The sequence below is a fragment of the Schistocerca americana genome, chromosome 8, assembly GCF_021461395.2.
Source record: "Schistocerca americana isolate TAMUIC-IGC-003095 chromosome 8, iqSchAmer2.1, whole genome shotgun sequence".
In the NCBI taxonomy this organism is placed as follows: Eukaryota; Metazoa; Arthropoda; class Insecta; order Orthoptera; family Acrididae; genus Schistocerca; species Schistocerca americana.
The window spans coordinates 473555400-473582762 of NC_060126.1; the positions used below are offsets into that span (position 1 = coordinate 473555400).

Below are 27363 nucleotides of genomic sequence, written 5' to 3' on the forward strand. Positions count from 1 at the left end.
TGTGTTGCACAATTTGCAAATTTCGAGTTAGCAGAGTTAGAGGAGCAACGCTTCTGGATTAAGTTTTGCATGAAACTCAAGAAAAGCTTTACGTACACACACTGAATGATGCAGATAACCTACACTGACAAGTGCTTAAGCCATGCTAGGTGTTATGAATGGTTTACACAGTTTAAAAACAGCCACACGGTAGTTAACGATGACCCTTATTCAGGAAGCCCATTGACGCCTATCGACAACGCCCATGTCAGGGATGTCAACAAATCTGTGCCTGCCAATTGAAGATTGACTGTTCAAAGGATTGCAAAAGAATGTAACATTTCAGTTGGATCATGTCATGAAATCCTGACACAGCATCTTGGAATTCATATGTTGCCACCAGTTCGTCCAAAGCCTCATGAGTCAGGACCAGAAATTCCTTTGCCCTACAATCTGTGAAGAGCTTTTGGATCACACAAATGAGAATGAGACATTCCTTGAGAGAATCATAACTGGTGAGATGTGGTTCGGTTATGATGTTCAAGCCAAGGTTCAATCTCCAAAATGAGCCAGGAAAGGTTCTCAAAGTCCAAAAAAAGTTTGTCAGCTCAGCACAAATGTCAAAGCCATGCTGATAGTTTTCACCGACTTTGAAAGAGAGTATTTCGAAGGAGACTATGCACAATAAGTAAAAGATAAGCATAGAAAAATTTTGTGGACAAAGTTCCAGAATTTTCTGAACAGACCTCATATTTCACAGAGTACTGTTTAAATAATTTTGTAACTACCTTTTGTATTACTCCTGGGTTTAATTCTTATCGCTTCTTCTAGTAGCGCCTCACTGGCCTCACAAAGCAGAGCAAATTCTGTCCCAAATCCTGTGATTAGCGACAAATGTGAAAGGGCTACCAGAAATTTAACTTGGACCTTTCGCCTCAGTAGGCAACAATGTTACCCAACAGACCACAGGAGCAGCCTACAAATTAACAAAATTCACATTATTGTTTGTATAATGATTATTTATTATGTCAAATTACCCTTACATTTAGTGTTCACATTATCAGTTTTGGCCAACCATTTCCATCTCCAGATGTGATTAATCCACTAACAGCTTCGACACGCCATATGCACTCAAATGATGCACTCTGAACATCATGAAGTGATACAAAATATGTCAGTGATTATACCTGATGTCGTTACATTGTAAAAAAAAGATTGAAATTAAAATACTGCTGTGTACTATTTATAAAGGGCTTATGGAAGAAAGGACTACAGGAAATGGAGGGAGGGACAAAAACCATGCCCATAGGTTTGTTTGATATACGCAATTTTTAAAGGCAGTGCCTTAAAAACACATGCAAGAGTAGAAATAATGAAAGTTATAAGCACAAAATCAAGCACTTGCACACACTAAAATGCGGTAATGTGTGTCCATGAGTTACAACTTGTTGAAATGCTCATTACCAGGTAAAATGTGCCATTTTCAGAGGCGAAAGTTTTACGCTAGGTGAGCAAAAGCTACAATTATTCAATTTGAGGAAACCAAAAGAAGAAAACAATTGATGACCCCTCGTGTGATGACGTGATTGGCTAACTTCAATGCTAAACATCTTAGAAACGGTGCAACATGTAATTTTTTTTCCTTAACAATTATTTTTCAGCAACCCTCCCCCTCCCCCCCCTTAGAAGCTTTTCAGACTGTTTCTGCCTACCCTGTACAGCATGATGAAAGTGTTAGTGGATTAATCATTTCTGAAGATGGCAGTAAATTGCTGAGACCAGTAATGTGAACACTGTAATTGTAAGGTGTTCTTGGCATAATAAACAATTTTCTATGTTGCATTGTACGCATGACAACCAACAAGCTGTCTGTCCACATGAATGGCCACTGACAAACTGTGGCTAAGAAACAACTTGACCACAATGTTGCTGAGCAATCTGCCCAACATGACATTCTTCACTTCAATGACTGCTTCACAACCTGTGCCATATGGATCCTTACCACCAACACCAGCTTTTCTGAAATGCACAGGTGGAACTCTCCATACAATATGTCCTACATTCTTGTAACACTCGTGCCCTCACCCATCTAGCCTCTCCCCTGTTCCAATTTGAGCACTACACAGCCCTCTGTTGCACCAATGCACCCAGTCTTTTTACTTCTCTCCTTTTCTGCTAACACCCCCGCGCCAATTTTCCCCCGCCCTGCATCTAACTACCCTACCCTCTCTCCACCTTGTCCCTGCATGCTCTCCAGCAGCACTTAACTGTCTCCCACCCCTACCTTGCTATTCCTCCCCCTCCACACAACAGCCTCCTCCTTACCCCCACTCAGTTGCCTCTCCCATCATGCAGTGCTGCTGCTGCTCATAGTGTGTGTGTGTGTGTGTGTGTGTGTGTGTGTCAGTCATCTATTTCTGACAAAGGCCTTATTTTGTGACAATCTTTCTGTTGTGCGCATTTGTGACTCAGCATCTCTGCTGTATGGTGAGAAGCTACTATCACTTTCATAATATTGTTACATTTCATCCCGGATTTTCCATTGTTTGTTTAATTGTCATGTAAACATTTAGTAGGTTACATAAGTCTGTCAATGTTAAAAAGAAAAAAACAATGTTACTGCTAGTGTTTCAGAAAATTCTGATTTCTTCCCTGTAAGAGCTATGGGAGAGAACATAATAATAATAATTAGTTTAATGTGAAGCAATTGTTTGATTTCATTATACTATAAATCAAAACCTCTTTTTCATACTTATTGGTTTCTCTAGTCAGGAAAACCTCTCTAACTTAATCTGTAATATGGAGGAAAAAAGCATGAACAATCTTAACTGAAGCTAGGTGGTGAGAAAATAAGAGAATGGGGTCAGAGAGACGTAGGGAGAGAGACAGTTGGAGACAGTGGTTTCGAAAATGTATGGACTGTGCTTCATGTATGTAAACTGCAGAGTTTCATTTGCTGGCAGAAGCATGGAGCAAATGCTAATATTTGGGGACACTTAAAGAGTAACGGTGACTGCCTCAAAGTTAGCATGTAGGGAGATGACTCAGCTGTGATGACGAAACTTGGCAAATGCAGCCATTCTACTTCTGCAGAGGGGATGGTCTTAGCAGAGAACTACAAAATGTTTTGAAATGGAGCTCCTGAGATATTAATACTGAGGCCCTTGCTGTACCAGAACTTGTAGCTCTTCAAAGTACATCTTGAATCCCTTCCAAGTTCCACTGAAGTAAGGGAGCCATTACTGATGATAATTTTTCATCTTTGTGACTTGTCTCAGGTAATGTAATTTTTTTTCTCTTTTTTGGTAGATAGGATATGCATAGTGAACATATTAATGTGGCCAAGACAGACACGAAGCCCATGCCTACTACAGTAGTACAAGTTTATATGCCAACTAGCTCCGCAGATGATGAAAAGACTGATGAAATGAATGATGAGATAAAAGAAATTATTCAGATAGTGAAGGGAGAAGAAAATTTAATAGTCATGGGTGACTGGAATTCGATAGTAGGAAAAGGAAGAGAAGGAAACTTAGTAGGTGAATATGGAATGCGGGCAAGGAATGAAAGAGGACACTGCCTGGTAGAATTATGCACAAAGCATAACTTAATCATAGATAACACTTGGTTCAAGAATCATGAAAGAAGGTGGCATACATGGAAGAGGCCTGGAGATACTGGAAGGTTTCAGATAGATTATATAATGGTAACACAGAGATTTAGGAAACAGGTTTTAAATTGTAAGACATTTCCAGGGGCAGATGCAGACTCTGACCATGATCTATTGGTTATGAACTGTAGATTAAAACTGAAGAAACTGCAAAAAAAACTTAGGAATTTGAAGATATGGGACCTGGATAAACTGACAGAACCAGAGGTTGTAGAGAGTTTCAGGGAGACCATTAGGGAACGATTGACAGGAACAGGGAAAAGAAATACAGTAGAAGAAGAATGGGTAGCTTTGAGAGATGAAATAGTGATGGCAGCAGAGGATCAAGTAGGTAAGGAAATGAGGGTTAGTAGTAATCCTTGTGTGCCAGAAGAAATATAGAATGTAATTGATGAAAGGAGAAAATATATAAATGCAGTAACTGAAGCAGGCAAAGATGAATACAAACGTCTCAAAAATGAGATCAACAGGAAGTGCAAAATGGCTAAGCAGGGGTGGCTAGAGGACAAATGTAAGGATGTAGAGGCATATATCACTAGGGGTAAGATAGATACTGCCTAAAGGAAAATTAAAGAGGTCTTTGGAGAAAAAAGAACCACTTGTATGAATACCAAGAACTCAGATGGAAACCCAATTCTAAGCAAAGAAGGGAAAGCATAAAGGTGGAAGGAGTATACAGAGGTTCTATATAAGGGCAATGTACTTGAGGGCGGTATTACGGAAATGGAAGAGCATGTAGATGAAGATGAAATGGGAGATACGACACTGCATGAAGAGTCTGACAGAGCACTGAAAGACCTGAGTCGAAACAAGGCCCCGGGAGTAGACAACATTCCATTAGAACTACTGACGGCTTTGGGAGAGCCAGTACTGATAAAACTCTACCATCTGGTGAGCAAGATGTACGAGACAGGCGAAATACCCTCAGACTTCAAGAAGAACATAATAATTCAAATCCCAAAGAAATCAGGTGTTGACAGATGTGAAAATTACCGAACTATCAGTTTAATAAGTCATGGCTGAAAAATACTAACACGAATACTTTACAGACAAATGAGAAAACTGATAGAAGCCGACCTCTGGGACGATCAGTTTGGATTCCGTAGAAATGTTGGGACACACGAGGCAATATTGGCCCTACGATATATCTTAGACGATAGATTAAGGAAAGGCAAACCCACGTTTCTAGCATTTGTAGACTTAGAGAAAGCTTTTGACAATGTTGACTGGAATAATCTCCTTCAAATTCTGAAGGTGGCAGGTTAAAAATACAGGGAGCGAAAGGCTATATACAATTTGTACAGAAACCAGATGGCAGTTATAACAGTCAAGGGGAATGAAAGGGAAGCCTTGGGTGGGAAGGGAGTGATATAGGGTTGTAGCCTCCCCCTGATGTTATTCAATCTGTATATTGAGCAAGCAGTGAAGGAAACAAAAGAAAAGTTCAGAGTCGGTATTAAAATCCATGGAGAAGAAATAAGAACTTTGGGGTTCGCCAGTGACATTGTAATTCTGTCAGAGGCAGCAAAGGACCTGGAATAGCAGTTGAATGCAATGGACAGTGTCTTGAAAGGAGGATATAAGATGAACATCAACAAAAGCAAAACAAGGATAATGGAATGTAGTCAAATCAGGTGATGCTGAGGGAGTAGATTAGGAAATGAGACACTTAAAGTAGTAAATGAGTTTTGATATTTGGGGAGCAAAATAACTGATGATGGTCGAAGTAGAGGGGATATATAAAATGTAGACTGGCAATGGCAAGGAAAGTGTTTCTGAAGAAGAGAAATTTGTTAAAATCAAGTATAGATTTAAATGTCAGGAAGTTATTTCTGAAAGGATTTGTGTGGAGTGTAGCCATGTATGGAACTGAAACATGGACAATAAATAGTTTAGACAAGAAGAGAACAGAAGCTTTCGAAATTTGGTGCTACAGAAGAATGCTGAAGATTAGATGTGTAGACCACATAACTAATGATGAGGTATTGAATAGAATTGGGCTGAAGGAAAATTTGTGGCAGAACTTGACTAAAAGAAGGGATCAGTTGATATGACAAGTTCTGAGGCATCAAGGGATCACCAATTTAGTAATGGGGGGCAGTGTGGAGGGTAAAAATCTTAGAGGGAGACCAAGACGTGAATACTCTAAGCAGATTCAGAAGGATGTAGGTTGTAGTAGGTACTGTGACATGAAGAAACTTGCTCAGGATAGAGTAGCATGGAGAGCTGCATCAAATCAGTCTTTGGATTGAAGGCCACAACAACAGGATGTGAATGGATACAAATGTGAACATTATATTCCCTTCATCAGATAATACTGAGAGCGTGTGATCTAATGTGTTTCTTTGCACTCTTTTCTTATATGCCTGAGCTGAACAGATGAATATTTCTTTTGGTTTTGCAAACTATAGAATTATTTGATTATTTTTTAAATGTTATCACTACTCTTTAAGGAGCAACACTTTTTGTAGCCAGTACAGGTGTGGTTTACATTAGTATCTGCAAGAGCACATGTTCTTAGAAGCATCCATTATTGGTGTCCATGAGAAACCACTAATTTTACTATTAGTTTTTCAAGGCTGACACAAATGTCGTAATGAACACGGGGAGGTGAACAGACTTTAACTGTTTCTTAACTCTCTATACAATACATGGTCCGTCTCTCTGATTTCTTGGATTTTCTTCTTCGTCTCATAAACATGACAATCTCTGCTCCCAAGATGGATGCTGTCCTGACAAATTAACATATTCTGAAACCCTTCATGTCTGTTTAGTGTGCTTGCCAGCCCCATTTCCCTCAAGTATCATATTTCTGCACAAGTGTAGTGTGACTATTTCTGGCATGTTGAATAGTTTTGTATGTGTGGGTCGATATAGCTTGAAACAAATTATCTCTGTCTTTGTACCATCAGGCAGAACGGAGGAGGCAAATGTTAAAATACAGGGACATTTACGTGGATTCCATTTACTCTTTCCAAATATATTTTGCCTGGGTAATACCATAATCAATTGAGTTTTACTGTAAGTTGACAGACCCATGTGTGTTCCCTCTCTCAAGGTGTTACTTCATGGCCAGAGTAATCATCTACAGTGCAGCAGTAATTTGAGCTAGTCGGGTGCCATTTCATAATCTCTGTCCACATGAGACTGTGGAGACGCAAGTAAGGCTTTCTCCCAGCTGCCACCAGTTTTAGACACAAAACCGACTGCTCTGCCAGCCACCTGCACTGACAGTGCCACAGTAATGCCACAGCCTGTTGTGCACTCATTTTAGACTAACATATGTTTTGGAAAGTTTATCCAAAATTGAACACATACTTTTGGAGATATTAGTGTTTTTTGGTGTTTCAGGCCACTAGAAAATGGTGTTAAGAGACCTGTAATTCAACAGTACTGTGCACTTACTATACAGCAAGAACTCACAGAGCCCATTTATAAATATCTTTCAATTTGATCCAGATATTCTGAAATAAATGATTTCACTAAATACAGCAAAACTTGTTTGGATTAACTAATCTTCATTCTAAGCCTTTAGTATCAATATTTTGATAAGTTGTAGGTTATAGAAATTTGTAGGAATATGGGGTTTTGGAGCATTGTTAAGTTATTACTCCATCTGAAATGAAGTGTTTTATAAGATCGTTTAGTGCCTACAGCTGACTGAGCCATGTTGTTAATCTGTGCCTTTATTTTACATACTAGGGTGAGACTTTTCTCTGAGCTCCACACACAAAAACATCCCCAAATGTTAAGCAGTTATAAAGCCATAGCAGAAATGCAAATAGGAAAGCTACAAGTGATTTAGTTGGTCGGATGTATCTTATTTCACTTGGGGCAAAAGCAGTCACTAGTGAGTTGAGAGGGATGTTCCATCTCCCATCCTCTTCCACCCGACGAAAACTGTACCTTTGTTAGCGAGAACTGAGTGGTGGTGGGACAAGGAAACCACCACTGTGCTAGTCTGCCCTCTGCCTCGAAAAGAGTGTCAACTTAGAACATTTTTCAGCAGGCTAGATTTTGGTCTTACAAAAGGGTCTACTCACTTGATTTCTAGTTGCTGGAGCACATTAAATGTTATAAACTGTTCTTGTGTAATGTCAATGTGGCAAGTGGATTCTTTCCACATTACGGAACTGTAAATTGAAATCTATATTTACAAGATTCTACTGTATGTCAAGGTATTACATGAGTTTTTCTGACATACAAGCAACTTCTCTGTAAGTCTACACAGCTATGGCCACATGGGCTCTGAATGTCAGCTGTGAGGACATAAACAACTGCTGTGAAGGACTTGATAAAGATACTTATTTTTGAAAGTTTATTCCAAAATATATACAGGATGGTCCACTGATAGTGACCAGGCCAAATATCTCACAAAATTAGCATCAAATGAAAAAATAAGAACAAATCTGTTCGAGCGTGATGGGGTAAAACAGATGGTGCTATGGATGGCCCACTAGATGGTGCTGCCTTAGGTCAAATTGACAGAAACTGCACTTTTTTAAAATAGGTACCCCCATTTCTTGTTACATATTCGTATAGTACATAAATAAATAGGAATGTTTGATTTGGAACATTTGCTTCACTGTGTGATGGATGGCGCTATAGTATTCTCACAAATGTAGCAACGCACCCCATAGCACTGTGTGCAATTCGTTACTTAAATTAGGTATGATAATACGTTTATCCAGTCATAATAATTACGCGGAAGACATAATCTTGTTAAAATGGAATGGTTAACAGTCACAGAAAAGGTAGATATGGTGTTTATTTATGACTATTTTGACCAAAATGCCCAACAAGCTTGTGCTGTGTATTGTTATCCTGATAGACAGCGTCCAAGTGTCCAGACCTTTCTTGGATAGTTAATGTATTTAGAGAAACCAGAAAGTTCAGCCAAAGAAGACACAACCAAGAACTGTAACAAATGGAAGATGCCCAAATAAGTGTTTTAGCTGCAGTTGAGGCTAATCTGCTCATCAGTAGCAGACAAATTAAGCAGGAATCAGATATTCCAAAAACATCAGTTTCGAGAATTCTACATCATCATACATTTCATCCTTACCATATTTCTATGCACCAGGAATTGCATGGCGATGATTTTGAATGCTGTGTAAATTTTTGCCACTGCGCACCAGATAAATTACGAGACGATAACAGGCTTTTTTTCAAGAGTTTTATTTTGTGACGAAGCATCATTCACAAACAGAGGTAACATAAACCAGCACAGTATGCACTGCTGGGCAACGGTAAATCCATGATGGCTGTGGCAAGTGGAACACTAGTGACCCTGGCAGGTTAATGTATGGTGTGGAATTATGGGAGGACATCTAATTGGACCTTATTTTATCAATGCAATGTATGCTGATTTCTTAATTAATATTTTACCGATTCTAGTAAAAGATGTTTCACTTAGTGACAGAACGGTGATGTACTTTCAATATAATGGATTCCTGGCACATAGCATGTGTGCAATTGAATTGGTATTAAATAGAATATGTTATGACAAGTAGACTTGTCGTAGAAGCACCATACCATGGCCTGCATGTTCACCACACCTTACACCTCCGACTTCTTTCTTTGGTAAAATTGAAAGATGTTTGTTATTGTGATCCACCAACAATGCCTGAAAACATGTGTAAGCGCATTGTCAATGCATGTGCGATCTACTCGCTGTTGAGAGGAATTTTGTTACGTGTACTGCCAAATGCACTGAAGCTGAAGGACATAATTTTGAGCATTTATTACACTAATGATTTTATTACAGTTGCTCATACAGTAACAGCATGATAAGGCCACAAAAGTAAATGCATCACATTGGAACAAAAGAAATAAAATCCAAACATAACTACTTTTTGTGTTTTAGTTTACAAAACCACACTGTTACCAACTGTTCATCTAAATGGGTGGGGCGTATTACACGTGTTGGAATATTATAGCGCCATCTATCACGAAACAAAACAACTGTTCCAAATCAAACATTCATATTTGTTTACGTACCAAACGAATAATAAAATATGGGAGTAGCAATTTAAAAAAAAATGCAGTTTCTATCAATTTGACTTAAGGCAGCGTCATCTAGTGGGCCATCCATAGTGCCATTTGCTTCCCCCCCCCCAATCACGCTCGAACAGATCTGTTGTACTTATTTTTTCTTTTGATGCTAATCTCATGAGATATCTGGCCCAGTCACAGTGTATTTCTCTTCTATGTAGACAGCTGCCACCACATTAAATCTATTTCCCAAAAGCAATGGATGGATAGTTTTTCAGGGCAAACACCAGGATGAGGCTCCAGGTAGAGCTATTTTCCCAGTAATTTTCATGTGTCAGTGTCATCCACCTGCAAACAACAAAGAAAGAATCTCAGCATCCCTGGGAGATAACTCGCTATCCCATTCAAAGCTTTTTGGGTATATAAGGGGGACAACTTCTCTTAGAAATCCACCCCCCCCCCCCCCCGCCCTTTTCTTTATCATATCAAATACACTTCTGACACAACTATGTCATGTTACTTACAATCATTCTGTCTTTGATAGAGGAGGACTGTCTTTTCAATCTCATTTGATTTGATGAGTGTTAATTTTTGCCAGCAGTACACTCTTTTTACTGAAAATGTTTTTAAAGCAAAGTTTCATATTTGATCCCACAAGCCCCTGAAGAAAGGAATGCCCATCCAAAAAGAGCACTATCTGTCTTGATGTGCCTAACATAATGGTGGTGTGGCAGATGCCCCAGACAATGCACACTATCAATTATTTTGCCTCAACAAGCAACCCACCCTCCTCCTCTCTCTCTGAAGGGATTGTAACATTATTGTGACCCATGTAAGTAATCAAGGATTTCTGCTCTCTAACAAATATAAAATTTTAGTCAACTTTATCAGGGCTTGCTAAGTTATGTCCAAAGTTTATGTGACAGAAATCTGGCAGCACTGGCCAGCAACCAGCTTTGGTCTTTCAGGTTTTCTATTTATTTGTCGGGCCTTTGGGGGTCACAGTTCACGAGGAAAGGGATAGTCAAAGACAACGAAAATGGATTAAATTTTATTTCCTTGTATGATGTGACATCATAAAAGTTTTAAAATGATTCTGAAAGTATGTAATGTTTCTGTGCGTTTGCAGTAACTGATTTATCTGTGGTGTGGAGCAATTTACATAAACTAAGCAGCCTTTAATAAAAACTAGAATGAAAAATTACACACACTCAGTGACACTTCTTACTGCATCAAGTTAGTAGGCAGCCAATATAAAAAGAGGCAAATATTTCTTTCAAAAGTTACTTTTCCTGAATAATTTTCTGAGAGCCTAAAGTAAATGTAGTCATTTTCATGACGCAATGACAGGTCACTGCTTAAAATTTTCTTAATTCATCTACAGTTAGTCTTTGCAAATTATGACATCGCTTACTGCAACTTACATTGGATTTGGTTTAACTAGTTTTATATTGCAGTAGCAAGTAATGACAAATTTGGAATTATTCTAGTAACCATATACATTTTTGAGTCTTACTTCTCAAAGACACTCTTAGTACACATACACTGACAAGTCAAAACTTTATGTCACTGCATGTGACATGGTAAGTAAAGTATGTAAGTGGAGCAGACACAGACAGGGAGCACCCTAGAGAAGATATGGGCTGCAAATGGGAAAATCCACTGAGATAAGCGACTCTGACTAAGGGCAGATTATTATTATGCAGAGCCTGTGAACGAGTACCTTGAAAACAGCGAAGTTCATCGAATTTTCACATGCTACTGTTGTCAGCATCTACGGACAGAGGTAGGGGGTCAGTGAAACTACCACTAAGTGCTAAATGGTTGGACTCTTCACAGAATGTGAGGTTCAGAGGCTTGTGTGGTCTGTGAAATTTGATGATGATTCATGGCATCTATGCTGAAAGAGCACAATGCTGGTGTACGCACAAGTGTTTTGGAACACACCATTCATCTTACACTGCTGAATATGGAGCTCTGCAGCAGACCATCTCTACTTGTCCACATGCTGACCCAACATCATCAATGATGACTGCAGTGAGCAAAGGACCAAAAGGCTTCGACCATTGATCAATGGAAATGTGTCGGCCCTTTGGTGAATCACATTTTTGCTACACAGGGTTGATGGTGACCTCGACAAACGCCATCATCAAGGTGAATAGCGGCTCAAAACGTGCAGTGTGCCATGGAGCAGTATTATGCTATTGAAGACATTCTCCTCCACTTCCATGGGGCCTGTGGTAGTAAACCGGGACACACTGACAGCTGCAAACCTCCTGAATTGTTTCATCCTTGGTGTCTTCCTTGATGGTGATGTCATCTTTCAACAGTTTAACTGTTCATGTCTCGGAGTCAGAACTGTGCTCCAGTGGTTTGAGGATCATTATGGTGAACTCATGTTGATGTCTTGGTGAGCAAAATTCGCCTGATGTACATCCTATGGAAACCCATGTGGCTCACCAACAAGCACCATTACCCTGCATACAAATCAACTTTCCAAAACATATGTTAATCTAAAATGAGTGCACAATAGGCTGTGGCATTATTTACATGAATTACGTGGCCTGTCCACAGACATCTAATCCCACGTACCTCCACAAGGCTACCAACAATTTGTCGGATTCCCGATATGCAGAATCAGTGAAGTATTTTATTACAAAGATGGATAAACAAGCTAGTAAGTAGGTGTCATAATGTTTTGGCCCATCAGTGTATGCGACTGTTGCATATTGTACGAGGTGGAATCCAAAATTTTCGGGACTGGTGCTGCCATCTGGAGAGTAGGAGTAGTAGATCGTTGCACCGCTAGGTGGCGAGAGCTCCATATCTGATGAGTCAGTTTTAGGAGTGGCATTCAGCTGGGAGAACGTGTTGCGTATCCACAGTGATTTCTGTAATACTCTGTGTTTGGTGTGTGGCAATTTTACGAAGGATCCGCGAACAGAACAGTGCGTGTGTATCAAATTCTGTGCACATTTTGGGTAAAGTGCTACGGAGACCCTTGCAATGATTCAAGTGTTTGGGGGACAGAGCATGAGCCGTATGCGTGTGTTTGAGTGGAAGAGCCCGGGTTCTCCAATACCCAAAAAAGTGAGACAGGTGAAGAAAAAAGTGAAGAGCATGATCATGGTTTTCTTTGATACCAAGGGAATTGTGCACAAAGAACTTGTCCCACCCAACCAAACAGTGAATTCCACATACTACTGTGACGTTTTGCGACAGCTCCGTGAAAATGTGCGGCGGCGATGGCCCAAACTTTGGCGTCAAGGAAACTGGCTGCTACATCATGACAAACCCTGTCACGCGTCCTAGCTCACCAGGAACAAACAACATGTCGGTTGTACCCCACCCACCGTACTCGTCAGGTTTGGCACCTTGCGACTTTGTGTTATTCGAAAAACTGTAACTCAAGTTGAAAGGTCATCGTTCGACATTCTAGAGAGGATTCAGGAAGCATCGCTGGCAGTGATAAAACACCCTCAAAGAACAGGACTTCCAGAAAATGTTTGGCCAGTGGCAGAAGTGCTGGGATCAGTGTGTATGTGCGGATGGGAACTACTTCGAGGATGATGGTGAGCATTAGCCCAAAGATAAGGTTTTCAACAAATGGCAGCACCAGTCCCGAAAATTTTGGATAGCACCTGGTATCTTGCATTTATTTTCTACTTCCTCTGATATCAATTGTATAGTGTTTCCACTGCCAAAGAGACCTGCGATGCTGTTTGCACAATTTAAAAACCTTCCCCTATTCTCTGCCTGGTAGGGTTCTTGCGAGTTCATACGTTCATAAATGAGCACTTTAGGACAACACATGTTTCAAGTATCTTTAGTAACATTTTAATGTCTGTTGGCATAAATGATTCATATGCCCGTTCACTGATGCAAGTTAAGCAGCTCTCCTATGCACCATACATCTTTTTTATTCACCTCAATAACTGTGCAGTGTAGATATTGATTACTTTTAGCAATAATCCCAGCATTTTGAACCTTTAGCAGCAAAGGAGAAAGGAACCTACAATTTACATACAAAAAAGGGATTCTGTATTATGACAATGGGGAAAATGTTTATGACATGGCTTCTCAAATGATCGGAATGAGAAATAAGTACTGGACATGAGATAATGAAATATTAAAATATGAACTTATAGCAGTTCAGAGCTGCATGTATTTTTTACCCCCAAACTGCTTCAATTATATTTGTACAGCAATATTGGTTTGCTAGGAACAGATCTGTCTCATAACCTACAGACTAAATTACAAAAGCTGCAAAGAACTCTAGAGAGAAACCAATACCCACAGCCTCTCACCTGGCGGCATCTGAGCGATACGCCAGCGACTCACACTCTGCTAACAGCAACTGGGTCTGAGCCAGTTTTATGTCATGGCGGCGAGTGTTGTACAGCAGGTGAGTGGTGGCTACTACGACTGCCAAATGCTGCCAACCAGGTATCGTAGGAACCAATCTGGCTACTATAGCAACATTGTCACGATCCAGGTAAGGTTCCCCAGGAATGTTGAACTCAACAGCACTCCAAATGTCCACACGAAAAAGCGATGAGCGGTACCACAGGGCAACACCATCCACTCGGGCCCCTGTTCGTTTCTTGTACAGACCCTTATAACCTGGTAATGGAAATTATTACTTTGCTAGTGCCACTACTGCAACTTTCTGAAAGGCTGTGAAAGTGTATTACAAGTTAATTCAGTAGCCAGCATGAATTATATGAGCAAATTTATTGTTTCTTAGAAGTATACCCCATGAAAAGCTGTAATTTGCCTTTACAATGCACCGAGATATTATTAAGACATTTTGCAATTCAGAAAACAAAATTTCATTTCCCACAGTTTAGTTACTTTCCATCTACATTTCCTATCATACAGTGTCTTTCATTTATCTGATGGCCGCCTGTGTGGCACAGTAGATGCCGGGCAGTGAGCGCTCCATTGCCCGCCGATCAGATGCCGTGTCACCCGTCTACTGCTGCAGTACGACATGACCACATAAAATGTAAGCAAATAAATTTTGTACTCAGCTGTGTCACGGAAGGTGATGCTGGAACCACCTTCCATTATTTTGCCCGCATTTCTGACATCTACTCAAGAAATTATTAATCACATGATGCAGTTCTCTACGAGATATTGAATTAATTGATTCACGGATCTTATCCTTGATTTCCTCTATCATGTGAGTATATGTGGTGTGCACTTCGTCCTAAAGAGAACCTCGCAAATAAAAATCACAGGGAGGTAAATCAGGACTTCTAGTGGGTCACATATTGTTACTAATCACTCTTTCATCGGCCACATCATGAACTGCCTGGAAAGAAACAATGGCCATATGAGCCCTTGCCGAATCCTGTTAAAAAAATGTGAAACTTCGTTTTCATTCACTCAGTTCATTAAAAAATAGTCACAAAATGTTTTGCACCTGTGTCGTTAAAAAAAAGACTATTATTCTATCACCACTAACTGCGCACCATACCCCTATCTTCTGATCATGAATAAGTTCCTCATGAAGCACGTCAGGTCTCTCTGCTCTCCAGTGTCGATAGTTTTGTGATACTTTACAGGGCCTTGGCCCAAGGAGCTTAGGACCTCTTTGTACAGAAGTGAACGATATTTGTGTTTGTTGTGAAAGACAGCTAAGAGACTTTTTAGGGGAATTTTATAGTTGGTAAGCTATGTCTTCGAGACGAGCTTCTGTGAGCACTGTACATCGTCATTTACGGTTCTTGTTTGAACACTTCTCATTTCATGAAATTTATCTGCATCAAGACTCTGAACATGAACACCTGGAAACTTCTGTTCAAACAACCTCTGAACAGTACGAGCGGACTCTGTAAGCACATACGAATTGTAAATAAACACTCGTTGTGGAATTGAATAATTCGCTCGTCACTGTTGCGCTTACAAACTTCACTATTACACTTGTGATGCCTGTTTCACTGCTCAGATGACACTTGCCAGCAAGGTGCGTATGTCTGTGCAACCTTCAGGCTATATAAAAAAGGGCGGGGGCATAGTGTGGTCTCGTGAGACTCATTCGGCTGGCAGGCATTGCTTTTGTGGTCGGCCTGCAGCACCCTGGGCAGGAGGTCATCAGATAAATGGAACACGCTGTACTTGTCATTTATGTAACTGAAAGACTATGGAAGGTTTCCATAAAATGTGCTAATTATGTTCTCTCTGCACACACAAAACATTTGGTCTATACTACATTTCACGAAACTAAAGAATTTCTGCAAAACTTAATCTATGACCTCCCTAAGACAAGCAAATCAATAATAATAACAATAATAATAATAATAATAATAAATAATAAATAATAATAATAATAATAAATAATAATAATAATAAATAATAATAATTACAACAGATATAAGCAAAGGCATGGAAATGGGTTATACACGCGAGCTACTTACAAAATGCTATGGTTTAATCAAGTATATAACAAGAAAGTAAAAAATTATCAGGCATGATCCAGTCAAAACATGTGGAATCCCTTTCACAAGGTGAGTTTTCTTCCCTGAAAAATTAATTTTCTATTTAATGTTAACCACTACAGATGTGAGGCTATGGTTGTTATATTTTTACGGTAATAACTGGGGGCATTCACTCAAATTTCTTTTCTACATACAGCTCAACAACGCATTTTGAAAGATAATGTTCTCAGAAACTTAACTCCTGAAATTAACACAAAAAGTCTACCAACACAACAGTGGTGTTCAGTAAACAAAATAAAAATACTTTGACTGTGAGTCCTCATCTTACATTACAAGTATTGTCTTCTGTCAGCAGCCATTCCATCCCAAACTGCATATATTGCCAGGACACGTTCTGCTGATCTGCTATGAGCTCCAAGAGTGTCAGTTTGACACTTCTGCAGACATCCAGGAGTGGCTGTGTACTGAGACGTCCAAGGTATTTCTGCACAAGTGCATCTGTTGTGTTCTATTGGTCGTCTACTTCTTCTCATTTCGCAAGTCTATGATCATCAACTTCTACATATTTCATCAAACAGGTGTCGCACATTAATTAAAATACTTCTACCTGTTGTCTTTCACTTGCAATTTCAGCGTATAGTGATGGTTCTCTTCATGAATAGCAATCTAGTTCTTCCAGTGAGTCTTGTTTCACCCCTTTCTTTTCTACATTCAAGATTTCAATGTCGTGTCTACTCCCTTAAGGGAGCAGCCTGTTTTGTTTACATGATTTGCAAAAGCTGATTTGTCATAATTACTTAACATGAATGCATCTTTATGTTCCTTGTATCTAACCAAAAATGTTCTTCCAGTCTGTCCTGTATACACGGTGGTTACAGTCAAACTTTTTCTACTGGAGAGCGGATCCGCGACAAATGAATGACCATAGGAGAATAAAACTTGGTGAAACCATTTATAGGACATGCAGAAGAGAAATAACAAATAAACCACTGAAAGGAAAACCATTTTAATTTTCTCATGAGAGGGTAACATTTGTTAACTGCTTACCATGTTTATATTCCAAGCTACAAACGCTGCTCAATGTAACGAATATGTGCATTCGCAACAGCCTGGAACTGTACTAGAGAGTGTTCAAAGCACTTTCTAAATGGTGGTAAATGGAATATTCAGCTGTTGTGACACAGCTTATGCACTGCTTGAAGACCGTACATCACATCCAGTATTCTCAGCTATGGCAACAATAATTTCTTAAAGAATGTTTGGACCAACCTGTCCACCTTTCCCAGGCCCAATTCCTAAATCGCCTTGCAATTAAGACTTCCGAATCACTTTCTTCAACCCTCATACGGAAGGAGGACCTCTCTCTATAGCTTTAATGCATCGATACTTGTGAAGAGCAGCAACACTCTTGCTGTTGTCTTGATTAAACAGCTTTATGAGTAAAGTCCTGCTCTCCTCGTCAAGACCAATGTTGACTGACTGCAACTGTAATGCATGCTGATGCCTGTATTTAAACCCTATGTCAGTGTACCAGTATTGGCATCTAACAGCAAGTCACAACACTAACACTACTAACAATGCTTTCATATAAATTTGGGTACTCATATGGTAAATAGTTTCCCGTCTACAATGTCTCGAGTACCAAAAGTTTAATGATAACTGTCCTGTACTTTGCATGACAGGATGCAAGTCTAATTTTAAGAACTCTCAACCTTTGAACTTCTCTATCTTTTCACCTACAAGATGTAATTAAGAAGTTTCAAGACTGATTCATTTCTGAGTAGGGGAGCATGCGGACTGGTTCCGCCAAGTGGGGGAAGTAGTGGGGGGTCTCAGGGAATGAGCTGATGCTGCGGCAGTTACCTCCGGAACTCTGGAGAGTCCGCATCACTTGCAGCGTGAGTGCGTGTCATTGACCTCGGTCAAAAAGTGGGAGAGGCGAAAATGGAGCAGCACTTGGAGCAGTGTTTTGCGATTAAGTTTTGCATGTGACTGAACCAAACTGCCACAGAGACTCTCAGTTTGATTCAAGAGGCCTTTAAGGAAGAAGCCGTGTCCCTTGCAATAGTTTTCATGTGGCACAATCGTTTCAAAGATGGCCGCGGGAATGTTGAAGGCGATGACCACTCTGGGAGGCAATCATCAAGCTGAACGGATCAAAATGTGGAGAGACTGTCGCAGGTGACTTTTACACTGGAGTGCTCCGCTGCTTGAGGAATTGAGTTCGCTGCGTCTGCCTGGCGATCAAGGGCAATTGGGTTCTCCGCCGAAGTTTTGGTCAAGTTCAACGTGACAACACTGCCACAGCCACCCTAAAGCCTCGCCTTGGCTCCAAGTGATTTTTTCCTTTTCCCCTGAATCAAAACAGGCCTAAAAGGGAAGCGATTCAACTACATCGATGCCATCCAGCAGGCTTCGAAGAGAGCCATCGACAGCATGACGCCCGAGGCCTTCCAGAAGGACTACAAACAGTGGAAGATGTGCTGGCGGCACTGTGTTGACGCTGAAGGATCATATTTTGAAGAATTTTAGCCCACTGTACTTAAATATCCAATAAATTTCTAGTTCTGAGTTAAGTATTGAAACTTTTGACTCACACCCTGTATATCATGCTTTCAGTTATACATCACTAAATTATTTGTTTGCAACAATATTTTAGTACCATGCGGTTGGAAAAGGTTTACGATCTGTTCCAAACTCTTGCATAATATTTCTTCTTCATTAAGCTGATTCATTCTGTTCTTATTATCATTGCATAGCAACTTATTAGCAATATAGCAATATTTATCTTACACCCACTTTTAATCACACTCTTGCGATAATTAGTTCTGTCTCTCTATTCTTCCTGCTCACCAGCATATTGACTGCTCTGTGCACTAATCAGCAGAATGCTGCTCCTTCATAATCCTGTGGACGGCATGAATCCTTAGGAACAACAGCGTTAGTTGTTGTTGGTTTTGTATAAATAGTAAATGTGTGCTTATTGCCTGCCTTTTAATGTTCGAATTGAGGAACTAAAAACTGCTGTTAATTTCATGCTCCACAGTAAACTCATACTATACGCATGTTGAACATTTTTACTAACCCTTCAATATCTTTCTCAGAACTGTCAAAGGCAACAAGGTATTGTCTATGTAATGTTTATAATGACCAATTTTATCTATAATGGCACAGTCGGACTTTGAAACTTCTTGATCATTCATGAAAATGTGTCCACACTTCCTGAAATGCTGGACTCTATGGCTAAATGATTGTTTTGAACATAAAAACTTATGATTAAAAGTGAAATAGTTGAAACTTGTAATCAGCTGTAAAAGTTCAATGAATTTGATGGTTTCTTGTCTTGAAATTTTACTGTATTTTGGAAATTTCTTCCAATTATATCAATATTTTCTTTAATAAAAATGTTACAAAATAGATTCTTAACATTCTGCCGTCCAGCGACACCACAGTAGTATCATGTGCGAAATAGCGGTCAATGGCCAGCGACACCACAGTGGTGTGCGTAGTATCGTGCAGCGGCAGGCGACAGCACTTTGGTATCTTTTGCGTTCTGTGGGTGTTTGGTTTAGGTAACAATAAGTTACACAGGTCACCATGATTTTTGGTTTTACAAGTACTTGTGCCCTTTCATCGTCACAGATGAAAGAGACAATATGATTATTTACGACGAATGCGCGGAGCAAAACTTGGAGGTTGCCACTACATTGCGTATGTCTCATGATCCAGTTGACAGACTTTCCGGTCACTTAAAGCAACACCAACTAATAGGCCTACGTATTTCCAAAATGATAAACGAAACTGAAGAAACTGCCATGTATGCAAAAAAACCACACAAACTTAATGTGCAAGCCTTGTGGAGTTGCGTTACATCTTGGAGACTGTTTTGCTGCAAATCATATGAAAGAGAAATACTAAGTACGAAAGCCAATGCAAATAAACAAATATATGAAACAAATTTTGTATTTGTTTACGTATGTATATCTGCTAAATTTCATGGAAGTAGGGGAACAGAGTTAAGAACTTACGAGAACTAAGGATGACATTAGTAAATCATAAAAATTTATAATCTCTTGATAATGTCAAGAACGGCCGGCAACAAGCCAAGTAATCCGAATTAGCACTACCGGTGCCAAGTGAGTAAATTTGTACGAGACGTGTGGACGGCAAAGTGTCAATATTCAGTGAAATCAAATGGCAAAAATGACTGACTGGTTTCTCCTCAATTTTGTTAACAAAGCCATACTACTATGCACTGAATAGTGTTTTTTAAGACTGTTGTTGAGCAAGATAGTTATGTTATAGGCTGGGCTGTTTCTACAGTTCACTACTGCACGAGTTGGACGGTGAGCCTAACGTATTTTCAGTTGTGTTCTTAATTTAGGCACAGTTGGGTTTATAATTAAGCATTCTTTTTTTCAGCATCTGTTAGAGGAAATTAATATGTTTATTTTTTTCTTCAGAAAACGCATTTTAATTTTAGAAAATTCATGTTAACTTTGCATTTTCTAAAATATATTCATGCTGTAAATTATTGCCTAAACAAAAGAAGTTTGAATATTTTTTAGTTTAGGTTAAGTCTGCTGTTAAATGCTTTGGGATTTCAGAAATGTTTTCACAATGTACTCCTCCACCTTTAATGTTACGAATGGATTCCTCTTATCTGCTATACGCTTTTTATTTATGGATTTTATGATTATCAGGCTGGCTTTAGCCTTATGCTTGTCATTGGTTCACTTATCCCTTTTAGCAACTTATGGCTGACAGGATCGATTTCATTATAATTTACTTTAGCAACTTCAGTAGTCATTTTAGTGAGCGCAATCATTTCCTTCGCGATTTCTTTGTTAAATGGCCAGCTTGATATTAATTATTCATGCCATCCATTGTCTTCTGCAGTTTGGTGCACCGGGCAGGCAATATGCCAATGAGCGCGAAGGAAGAGAGACAGAATAACATTAAAAACAAATAGCCTAGTGAGTTACAGCCCGAAGCATAATGTCTAAGACAGTTTGAACGGGAGTTCATAAAACTCAATGCACATCCTGTGATGCAAAGATAGACAGGAAAAATACTTTCAGTCAGAAACAAGGAACACAAAGATGCATTCTGATTAAGTTACTATGACAGATCAGCTGCTGTGAATCTTGCATATGAAACAGGCCATCCTCTTAAGGGAATAGAGGATGACTGGAAATCTTGACACAGAAAAGGAGGAAACTCTACTGGCTGGAAGATCTGGTGAGTGCTAGTCATGAATTGAACCACTGCAATCTTCTAAAGTCACATATGAAAGACAACAGAATGAGATTTCTTAATGGGTTCGTAGAATTTTTTTATTATAAATCTGCAACGTATATTTCATGAAACAGCTAGAGGCTGATGATCATAAAACTTAGGAAACAAGGAAAAGTAGGCGACCAATCGAACAGCATTGTGGTTCAGAAAACAGCTGCACTTATGTGGTAATAGCGTGGAAATATCAGTACACAACCACCCCTAGACTTCTGTAGAAGTGTCCACTTGACACACTAGGAGCCCATAGTAGATCAGCGGGACATTGCCTGGTGTAGTGTGCAACGTGAGATGGGATGGCTGCTGAGAGAAGTCAACAATTTTAATGTATGACAAGGACCCGCACTCCAATGTGTTTTAATTCCATTTTATTTTATGAAGGCCACAATTGTGTTTGTAAGCTTCTTAGTGTTTTAACATAATGAGTTAAGTTTTTACAACCTGACGATGACAGCATTGTTTCCCGAAATTTGTTGCTGAGATATGTTGTTGTTGTTGTTGTTGTTGTTATGGTCTTCAGTCTTGAGACTGGTTTGATGCAGCTCTCCATGCTACTCTATCCTGTGCAAGCTTCTTCATCTCCCAGTACCTACTGCAACCTACATCCTTCTGAATCTGCTTAGTGTATTCATCTCTTGGTCTCCCTCTACGATTTTTACCCTCCAAGCTGCCTTCCAATACTAAACTGGTGATCCCTTGATGCCTCAGAACATGTCCTACCAACCGATCTCTTCTTCTAGTCAAATTGTGCCACAAACTTCTCTTCTCCCCAATCCTATTCAATACTTCCTCATTAGTTATGTGATCTACCCATCTAATCTTCAGCATTCTTCTGTAGCACCGCATTTCGAAAGCTTCTATTCTCTTCTTGCCTAAACTATTTATCGTCCATGTTTCACTTCCATACATGGCTACACTCCATACAAATACTTTCAGAAATGACTTCCTGACCCTTAAATCTGTACTCGATGTTAACAAATTTCTCTTCTTCAGAAATGCTTTCCTTGCCATTGCCAGTCTACATTTTATATCCTCTCTACTTCGACCATCATCAGTTACTTTGCTCCCCAAATAGCAAAACTCCTTTACTACTTTATGTGTGTCATTTCCTAATCCAATTCCCTCAGCATCACTCGACTTAATTCGACTACATTCCATTATCCTTGTTTTGCTTTTGTTGATGTTCATCTTATATCCTCCTTTCAAGACACTATCCATTCCGTTCAACTGCTCTTCCTAGTCCTTTGCTGTCTCTGACAGAATTACAATGTCATCAGCGAACCCCAAAGTTCTTATTTCTTCTCCATGGATTTTAATACCTACTCCGAATTTTTCTTTTGTTTCCTTCACTGTTTGCTCAATATACAGATTGAATAACATCGGGGAGAGGCTACAACCATGTCTCACTCCCTTCCCAACCACTGCTTCCCTTTCATGCCCCTCTACTCTTATAACTGCCATCTGGTTTCTGTACAAATTGTAAATAGCTTTTCGCTCCATGTATTTTACCCCTGCCACCTTCAGAATTTGAAAGAGTATTCCAGTCAACATTGTCAAAAGCTTTTTCTAAGTCTACAAATGCTAGGAACGTAGGTTTGCCTTTCCTTAATCTAGCTTCTAAGATAAGTCGTAGGGTCAGTATTGCCTCACGTGTTCTTGCCTCACGTGTTCCGATATTTCTATGGAATCCAAACTGATCTTCCCCGAGATTGGCTTCTACTAGTTTTTCCATTCGTCTGTACAGAATTCGCGTTAGTATTTTGCTGCCGTGACTTATTAAACTGATAGTTCGGTAATTTTCGCATCTGTCAACACCTGCTTTCTTTGGGATTGGAATTATTATATTCTTCTTGAAGTCTGAGGGTATTTCGCCTATCTCATACATCTTGCGCACCAGATGGTAGAGCTTTGTCAGGACTTGCTCTCCCAAGGCTGTCAGTAGTTCTAATGGAATGTTGTCTACTCCTGGAGCTTTGTTTCAACTCACATCTTTCAGTGCTCCGTCAAACTCTTCACGCAGTATTATCATATCTCCCATTTCATCTTCATCTACATCCTCTTAAATTTCCATAATATTGTCCTCAAGTACATCACCCTTGTATAGACCCTCTATATACTCCTTCCACCTTTCTCCTTTTCCTTCTTCGCTTAGAACTGGGTTTCCATCTGAGCTCTTGATATTCATACGAGTGGTTCTCTTTTCTCCAAAGGTCTCTTTAATTTTCCTGTAGGCAGTATCTATCTTACCCCTAGTGAGACAAGCCTCTACATCCTCACATTTGTCCTCTAGCCATCTCTGCTTAGCCATTTTGCACTTCCTGTCGATCTCATTTTTGAGACGTTTGTATTCCTTTTTGCGTGCTTCATTTACTGCGTTTTTATATTTTCTCCTTTCATCAATTAAATTCAATATTTCTTCTGTTACCCAAAGATTTCTACTAGCCTTTGCTGAGATATGTAGGACAGAAATACAGGTGAATGCTATCAATTATTACTGTACTACTACTGTGATTTTCTATTATTTAGAGATTGTGACAACCTCATAAAAGCTTCACCTGCTTGTAAATAATGCTCACTACCACTTATTACTATTCCTGAACTATGAAAACTAAATAGAAAGAGTAGTAATAATGGAAAGCGTGTTTATACCTAGTTTTGAGAGTTCATTTACATAAAATGGATCCCAGTGATCCTCCTGAACTTCCTGAAGACAAATTACCTGAAAGAAGAATAACGTTATTAGCTGAAAGTAGAATAGAAGTAAGATGACACAGTTAATACAAGGAGGAGAAAAAAATCACATCTAAAATTAAAGGCAGCACAGAGAAAAGCAAAAAATAGTGATGACAGAGTGGAAGGAGGAAGGAAGGGATGGTACGAAACTGAATGGAAAATTTTTGGAAGTGGTCAAAAGTATAAGTTCTTCGGACGAGTGGTCACAAATGATGGCAAGATAGCTGAAGAAAATGAGAAAGTAATACAACAAGTAAAGATCTTCTACCAAAGGGTAAGGGGTATATTTCAAAATTAAGCAAAAGCGTTCTATATTCAACTTACTATGAACCCTTTGTACCACATGCCGCTGGTGTATGAACCAAAACGAAAAGGAAGAGATCAGAATGCAAGTAAGAGTGAAAGTTAAGAAATATCAAAGCCAAAGGAGTGAATGACAAAATAATACACAATGTGGAAAGTAAAAGTAAAGTAGTTTGGGATGTCATACACATTGCATCCTGCTACTAGGGTGTGTGGCGCATGTGTGTGTGTGAATTGGCCTCCAGCTGTATCAGTGCAGGCTGGCTGCTGGAGACCATCTGTGGGAGCTGTGTGCATGGTGCAGTCTCCACTGCGCTGTCTGTCGGTGACACACACACACATGTATATGCGTGAGGCACCACTGACTGACTCACTCTGTGTTCATGAAGTTGACCATTCACACCAGTTGTTCTGTCTGTGGATTCACAAGAGGATTATTTCTGCTATTGTTCAGATGTTTCTGAAGAAAGCCATATTTGTGTTACTTGGATTGGTTTTGTATATTACTTGGTTACTATATGATTGGCGATGAGTAGGAATGGTTTGCTCAAGTGCAGTCTCCAAGTGTGATTTCATCAAGTTAATCATTATGGACACCCTGTTACCAGCCCTGACTGAACAGCTTACTTTGGCACTGACTACTTTGTCATTTTCTTCTAACAGATATGGTACCATTCCCTCAGTCCAATACCCCACTTTCCCTCCTATCATGAATAAGCTGAGGATTGGGAGGCTTACGAAAAAGAAAGACTAGGACAGCAATTTTTGGATTTCAGTGTGACAGACTCAAATTTGTGCAAAGCTTTCTTCCTCTTGCGGATTCTTCCTAAAATACATCAATTACTGTGTGAGCTTGCCCCTTTAAAGGACTGGCAGCCCTTACTTTTGATCACATATGTAGTTTATTGTCCTACTACCATCACAAATGAATGCATGTAATAGTGGCGCGAGTTGAATTCTACCAATGCCACAAGAAACCAAACCCGTCATTCAGGGCAGGGGCAGCTGAACTTCACAGCCTTAGCTGTAAGTGTCAATTCGTTACTGATGCCTATAACAAATCTTACACAGACTCTTTGGTCCATGACTAAATTATCTTTTATGCTCTGGATAAGTAAGTGCGCCAGACGGCTTTACTCTGCACAAAAAAGATGAAGATGAAGAAGAAGAAGAAGAAGAAGAAGAAGAAAGAAAGAAAGAAATGTCCCATTCACAGAAGTTTTTGCAAACAGCACAATCTTCTGAAGTTTCTTGGGCAGCAAGTGATCAAACTGAAGCATGGGGCAATGTGGTAGCGGTGTCACAAGACGTGCGCACTACGACGACAGATAGCTTGCATGAGGAGGTGGCGGTAAACATGTGGGCCCAGCTCTGAGCAGACCAAGGCCGGCCCAAGCAGCTGCAACTGTCACAGCATCAGCATTAGCATTCTGTTTCCATCTAGTCCTTTCTGTTTTGTCTAATGAGAACATCTGGCATGTCGTAAGTGCTGAGCTACTTGTACTGCCTGCCAGAAGAAAGGCCACATCACCCTCATGTGTTGTTTGCCTTAGTTTGCTCAGGTTATGGACATAAAAAGTGACTCCAACACCTGTGACTTCTTCCAAGCTGATTATTGAGTTAAGTGTTTTTCAACAAGTGCTCCAGCTACAGGTCGACACCGGAGCTGCAAGGACACTATCGAATTCTGAAACCTATGGGAGTTTAGGCTCACCACTGTTGACACCTGTCATGTGGAAGTTGGTCATTTATAACAAACAGAACATTGTACTGTTGGGAAAATTTATGGCATCTGCCTCTTACAAGTCTGTGGTTTGTTCCATTACATTTTTGATGGCTGCTGATGCCAGCATTCAGAACTAGTTTCAGATTAATGCATTTCAGGCATTTGGATTTTCTATAACCGACACATTTCACCTTGCATCCGATCACATACTGTATTCTCAACTGCATACACTGTCTGAGGTGATTTCAGAAGATGTGTAAACATTTTTTCTGCTCATATTTCTTTTAAATCCATAGCTCGGCCTCATTTTTGTCGTGCACATCCTATTCCTGTTGCCAAGAAGATCAAGTGAAAGCAGAATTGGGCTGACTTCAATCTCTAGGGGTGGTGCAACCTGTTATAACTAGTGACTAGTCGTCTCCACTGGTTATGATTTGGATGCCTTCTGCGAAACTTCAGTAACACTGTCAATGCGGAGTCGATTGTGGATACATATCCTCTCTCATGCCAGGAGGAACTGTTGGCGGAAATATCAGGTTCTCTCAAATGCAGCTGCAGGTTGTTGTGGGCAACGAGTCTCAGCGAGTTATGGTTTTGAATACTCCTCTTGGTTTCTACCCACATTTGTACCTTCCTTTTGGTGAGACAAGTGCCCCTGTTATTTTCCAATGATTTTTAGAGCATCTGACTATGCCTGTCCCAAGTTGCATAAATTATCTGGATGATACTGTTGTCACGGCCTCCTCTATGGCCAATCACTTGAAAAATTTGTGTTCAAGGTCTCATGGCATGGTGTTTGCCCTCTGCCAGACCTCATCTCCACAGTTACATCTGTGCCTTGCCCCCTCTTCCAGTCTCCTACCATATATTCCTGCCAGGGTTGGCCACATTGGCCCACCCCTGATTGTGAACGTACTTTTCAGATGTTGAAATAAACTACTCTCGCCACTTTGTTTAGCTACATTCTCTCCAAACCAGCACAGTTTCGGCGACTGATGCCTCATGGTAGAACCTCGGTGGGGTCCTTGCACACCGATATACCAATGATTCTGAATGACCTGTTGCCTTTTTTTATGAGGCCAAGTTTCTCCTTCTTACTGAACATAAGCCCTTGGTTTCCGTGTTTAACACTTGCACATCATTGTCTGACAAAGCAGCACACCACCTACAATGCTGAGCACTGTTCTGGTCTATAATTATGAAACCCATTTTCAACCTAC

The 27363-nt window shown here is 39.9% G+C and overlaps 1 protein-coding gene across 4 annotated transcripts in view; it reads right to left on the bottom strand.

Moving 5' to 3' along the window:
• Positions 1–27363, bottom strand: part of LOC124545173 (protein angel homolog 2) — a 166544-nt gene that overhangs the window by 60091 nt on the left and 79090 nt on the right. For all 4 annotated transcript variants that reach the window (XM_047124010.1, XM_047124009.1, XM_047124008.1 and 1 more), the window contains 2 exons: positions 24031–24100; positions 13951–14266 (listed from right to left, as the gene is read on the bottom strand). In XM_047124010.1, the coding sequence (XP_046979966.1) occupies positions 13951–14266; positions 24031–24100 (386 nt within the window). The remainder of the gene's footprint in view (positions 1–13950; positions 14267–24030; positions 24101–27363) is intronic.